This window comes from Buceros rhinoceros, unplaced genomic scaffold, assembly GCF_000710305.1.
Source record: "Buceros rhinoceros silvestris isolate BGI_N320 unplaced genomic scaffold, ASM71030v1 scaffold2266, whole genome shotgun sequence".
Lineage (NCBI taxonomy): Eukaryota > Metazoa > Chordata > Aves > Bucerotiformes > Bucerotidae > Buceros > Buceros rhinoceros.
In genome coordinates this window covers 136,880-142,549 of record NW_010417998.1, presented here as the reverse complement: position 1 = coordinate 142,549, position 5,670 = coordinate 136,880, and the positions used below count along the sequence as shown (strand labels likewise).

Below are 5,670 nucleotides of genomic sequence, written 5' to 3'. Positions count from 1 at the left end.
CGGTTCAGACCATGATGGCACCTCTCCGCCTTTTGCTGCGCTAAAACTATGCGACTCTCCCAAGTTCTAAAGACAATGTTGGAGCTTATCTTATCAAATTTCACTTTGTAAGATGCAGAGGTAGGTAGTGATGAGCAGATGGAATGCACAGCAAAGGGCAACTGCTTGATTAATCTCAAAAAACAGAGAAAAACAAACTTGATTTTCAGAAGGACTCCATTACATTTGTGTTTTAACTCAAAATAGTCCTGATGCAGAGGTTTCCAGAGCAGCTGTATAACAAAACTGGGACTGCAGCAGTTATACAGGTATGAAAGCCCAACAGCAACTCAGTTCCATCCCAGATCGATATTTGGATTACCTGCTGGTCTGTAAGCGATTCGCAATTGGAAAAACTTGGGAATGGCTGTTGTGACGTGAGGCAGGACAGAAAATAGCTGCCTGAAATCCAATACCATTCTCCATCAGAGTATCTGCCCAAAAATCACGAAGGAGAACTGGAGGCAGGTCTTCCTCCTGTTATATATATATATACACCCAGGAATGAAAGGATCCTGTGGCTGGGAGGAAAATCAGTCTCTTCTTTACTGAAGTAGAGGCTGAGTGCCAAATGCTTCTGCGTGCCTTGAATGGACATTGTGCCTCACACCCGCCAATAAACCTCTCCTGCTTGTAGCTACAGCTGGTTGTGCAGCGCACAGAAAAAGGCTCCATTGTATTTGTGACTCGATAAGAAGGGCTCTGCCAATGTCTGAATCTCACACAGCTCTGCTCTAGCAGCTCACTGTTCAATTCTGTATGTGAACCCGACTCAGCGAAGCAAAAACCTATGAGAATGGAAAGATGCTCAAGAATTAAATTAATTTGGTGGCAAAGAGAGGGAAGTGACATTCTGGGTAATGGATGAAGACTACAGTTAAACTGGGAACATCCAATGTCTGAACCTTTCCCTGAACAGTTCGTTCAGACGGTCATCTGTAAATGCGTGAACAGATTTCACTGATTGTTTGTCATTAGGCTGTAAACACCATCTGATGACTGTGATGGTCAATGTCTTAGCAAAAAGCTTTCCAGTAGGCCCAGAGAGGGAAACACAGTTTATGCTCGTCACAGCTTAGTGCTCCCTGATGGGCAAAGCTCGTTCCTCCCCACACAAGGGAGACTACACACAGCAGAGAAATCACATTCATGGCTGACTTCACCGTGGGAAAGCAGAGATCACGGAATCACTGAGGTTCGAGACACCTCTGGGGATCATCTAGTCGTAACCTTCTGTTCAAACCAGGGTCAGGTAGAGCAGGTGGCCCAGGACCATGCTCAGCTGGGTTTGGGATATCTCCATATCAGATCCCTGAAATGCCACAGTCTGCTCTCCTGAAATCCAGGCTCATGCTCTTTCTTTTTTCTTTGTTCCCTCCTCTCAGGATCCTGATCCCCACCATCTCATGGTCACTGCAGCCAAGGCTGCTCCTGACCTACACATTGACAACCGGTTTTCCTTGTTTGGGTGCATCAGCTCCAGCAAAGAACCTCTCCTCAACAGCCCCTCAATCGTCTGTACCAGGACTTTGTCATCAATGCACTCCAGAAACCTTCTGGATTGCCTGAGCCCTGCTGCGTTATCCCACCAGCAGATGTCAGGGTGGTTGAAGCCTCACCATAAAGATCACAGCCCATGAAAGTGAGGCTTCTTTCAGATGTCTGCATGCTATATGACCTACTTGCTCTTCCTGATCAGGAAGTCTGTAGCAGAAACCCACCACCACAACCACAGATTGACCTGCCAACTAATGCTGACCCACAAGCTCTCAGCTGGCTCCTCACCCACCCCCAGGCACTCCTGCAGCACTCAGTCACATGAGCTACCCCAGCACCCCAATGAGACCGCAGTCCTGCAACTGCCCGCAGAGCTGTAGTTCCTCCTGTTTGCTCCCCGTGCTGCGTGGACGCTGCTGAAGCTGTCCTCGGTGCAGTTGCACGTGACCCCTACCGAGGCAAACAGGTCTGGGGGGGAAGCCAGGCTCTCCACACAGATACTCTAGGCAGGGTTTTTTTTTTCCCCACACTTCATCGGTCAAAACGTTTACAGACTCAGTTGGTTACCTCTGCTTCCCCTAGTGTGCCTGGAGAGAAGATCCCTCAGCAGAGACCCTTCCTACCTAGGAGCTGATCAATCATTCTTTCAGTGCCCACAGCTATTCACAGGAACCCAGTTTACAACAGGCACATCGTATAAATCAGGTTTATTCTGTTCTCACCTTGCCTAATGTTTGCAAGATCTCCCGTGAGCTCCCCCTCTGGTACTACCTACTTTCATTCAGCTGAAGCAGCACACACTGTGATGTGAAGTGCCTACAAAATCAGGACAGCAGGAAAGACAGGAAATAAGACATAACCCCCACGCTATGAGCTCGGCCATAAGTGCATTAAACACCCTCTCAAGAACATTTAGGGCTTTGCCACCTCTGGGGAGGTTGTGCTGGACCTTCGCTGCTCAGTCAGCCAAAGAACCTTCCACTCGCAGTTCACACCTGCCATTTTCACGGCAGGAATGTTCCCCACCTGAAGCAGCTCTTCTCTGTTACTAGTTGCTGAGCACGTGACCTTGCTCCCGTGGCTGTTCCTCGGGAGTTCTGCCAGCAACATCCAGCTTCTGCAGCTTCTGTGTTGCCTGTATGGCACCACCCCTGCAGCTCTACTATGGTCCACACCAATGAGAGCTGCTGTATTTCCTCTAGAACTTCAGTTACCCTCACGGAGCAAAGTATCAAACAGACCCGATCCATCTTCAGCAAATTCTTACTACAGTTGATGCATTTACCTACAATTCTTTGCTTCTTTTGTCCTTCAAACTTCGTTCTGAAACATACTGTTGAGTTCAGAGCAGCTCATTTGCTCCAGTGATCTCCCCCTGGTCTCAATACAGGCACTAAAGGACACGTTGGATGCTGGTCAGATGGCACCCTCTGACTTGACAGGTTCATCACAAAGACTTGCAATGGACTTCTGGTTCTTCTACCAGAGTTTCAGTGCTCTGGGACACAGATTACCTGGCCCTCAGAGTGAGCACATCACGCTCTTTGATCTGATTTTCCTTCTATTTTTAATAAACCCTGTTTTCAGGAAAAGTCCATTTGTGAGGGGTGTTGCAAAGAGCCAGCCCTCAGGGACAGCACGTCTTTTCAACTGCTGTGGGTCACTGACCCGCTGACTCCTGCTGTCAGGAGTCTGGATACTGATGTTACCGATATTTGGAGAGGTCAGAGTTTCAGCTCAGTGAAAACCATTTGTCCAGTCTTGTAAAAACCAGTGTGTCCACAGGGTGATTTCATTTCTGGTGGGCTTCCACTGTCCATAAAAGAGTGTTGTTTAACTAGGGGAGCCTTGTCTGTCAGCGTAGAGGACAATTCTGGGGGCAGGCTGCTCTCCCTCATTCACAGGAAGCTCCAGCCTGTGGAAGGAGTTGAGGACACAAAGCAAGGTACAGAGACAGGTTCTGGAGCTGCGTGGCCTGATGGCCAGTTGGGGTGACAGTTAAGTTCCATTGCTGCGTTGTCGCTCCATGTGCCGAACCGAGACACCAGCTGCAGCACCAGAAATGGCTCTGCCTGCCTCAAGCAGCTGCTGGACATTTCCGAGTCTGTCCCAAGAGCAAAGTGCCACCAAGGCGTGACTCCAGCTCCTGGTGGGGCCCTCACTGCCTGGACTGCCCAGAGGGTCCATGGCTATAAAAACAGAGAGAGCTCTGATCTCTCTGTTGAACTCATCTTACCTCTATTGCTTTGTTCCAAAACAAGCACAACACAGAACCGGAACATTTATATGAACAAAGTTCTATCAGCTTTGTGACTACACCCTGGTGGATGACTGGCCCTGAGGAGACCAGGCACCCGGCCGCCTGTCCCGCCGTCCACCGCTGTGACTGCTGCCTTTGCTCCACACAGTTTGCATCAACGCCTGCCGGTGGCCAGCTGAATTAACTCCCCGCTAACTCACAGGAGAACCTGCCTGCTCATACTCACACTTGGCAGGAGCTGCTGGAAAACCTGTCAGCCCAACCATCAAAATCGTTCTTACATATAAACCTGATTTCGGCGGCTCTTCTGATTTAACCTTCAGTGTCTGCTGAGACCTCTTGCTGATTGCTCTGCTCACCGGGGAAGATACGAATGGATTTAATAAAAATATACCAGGCCCACAGTACTCATCAGCTGGCACTGACACAACAGGCATGGAAGCTGTCATTGCTAACAGATCCTTCACGGGATGTAACCATCACAGTAGAAAAGAACCCTTCATTTTGCGCTATGGAATGGAGTATGGCTCAAAAAGCCACATATTTTCTTCTTCACCATCCCAAAGGCAGATGCCACTGTTGCAGCTGTCTGTATTAAAAGCTCCTGAAAAGCTCAGCATTGTCTACATTAGAGGGAGCTTGCCAAAAAAGCAAAAATTAAGATCGAAATATCAATGGCATTTAATTTTAATCCAAACCCAGGCCTGTAGGCTTAGATTGGAACTCAAAGATTCGTCTTAATCTAATTTTATCCAAACGATTCAGTGATAAGACACGATTATAAAATCCGCCTCACAGAAATCAGAGAGGTTTTCAAGACCTGTCCTGAGCACTGGTGTCACTGACGGCATATTAGCAAACCCAAGCACTCCCTGAGCAGCTCGAGGGAGCACTTGACAAAGACAGAGCTCCCGTCTCACTCTAAAAGCTCTGAAACTTTTTGCTGAGCTGTGATAAGAGCTTCAAACATTTACCTGTTTGGGGATGCATAAAGGAAGCAGCACCACTGCGGGCAGCCTCTGCCTTTCCTGTGCTGGTGTGTGTGTTCTCATCGCTCATTTAAATACACGGTGAGCTTTGAGTGGTAATAAGAGAATTGCTTTAACAGCTCTTAAGAACAAAGCTCTTCATTTATTCATGAAGCAAACAGAACACAAGGAAGTGCAGCACAGCCTTCCCTCGGAGGAGCCCCTACACTACACACCCTACAGAAAGCTCGAAGAGCAAGAAAACCAAAACGACAATGCACAATAAAAGCTACAGATAGCAGCAGGAAACAGATGGTGGCTGCTTTGGACACGCACATGACACCTTGTCCCACCTCCCACCAGAGTAGGAGGATAGATGGTCCTCACTAAAGCGACCCACATCAGGGAACAGGGAGCACAGCAGGGCTGTTTCCAAAGACACCGTACCTGAAGGATGACCCAGTGACCCTCCTTCGCAGCCAGGTCTAGAGCTTGTTCAGCAACCACCTCTTGACCTTGTCCAAGGGAAACGTTGTGGAAATTCCTGTTGTTGAATGTATAACCAAGTTTCTTCCCTAAAAGGAAAAAACGAGCGATGTTCAGCACTTGTACCTGGAGCACCACAGCTGAGCTCACGCGGCAGCAGTAAGGCAGAGCTCAGCCTTATCGAAACCCCTCACAGAAGAGCTATCTCACTTCTTATAATAGTTATCTTGTCTCTCATGCGCTCCCCGCCAAAGCCCTGAAAAAGGCAGCGGCTTCTTCCAAACTGCTTTTAATTACAGAGCGGCATCAACACAAAGGTACATTATTACAAAGTGTCTCTTGTTTAAAGAACATTATTCCCCTGCAATCCCGTATAAAAACGTATTTTACAGTGATAGGAAATTAAAATAATTTCCTGCT

The 5,670-nt window shown here is 48.1% G+C and overlaps 1 protein-coding gene across 1 annotated transcript in view; it reads right to left on the bottom strand.

The window, feature by feature from the left end:
• The window catches only part of DNAH9 (dynein, axonemal, heavy chain 9), a gene marked incomplete at its 5' end in the record, with an annotated part of 172,531 nt that overhangs the window by 32,086 nt on the left and 134,775 nt on the right, over positions 1-5,670 (bottom strand). Inside the window, one exon of the mRNA XM_010138359.1 lies at positions 5,212-5,339. Coding sequence (XP_010136661.1) covers positions 5,212-5,339 — 128 coding nt within the window. The remainder of the gene's footprint in view (positions 1-5,211; positions 5,340-5,670) is intronic.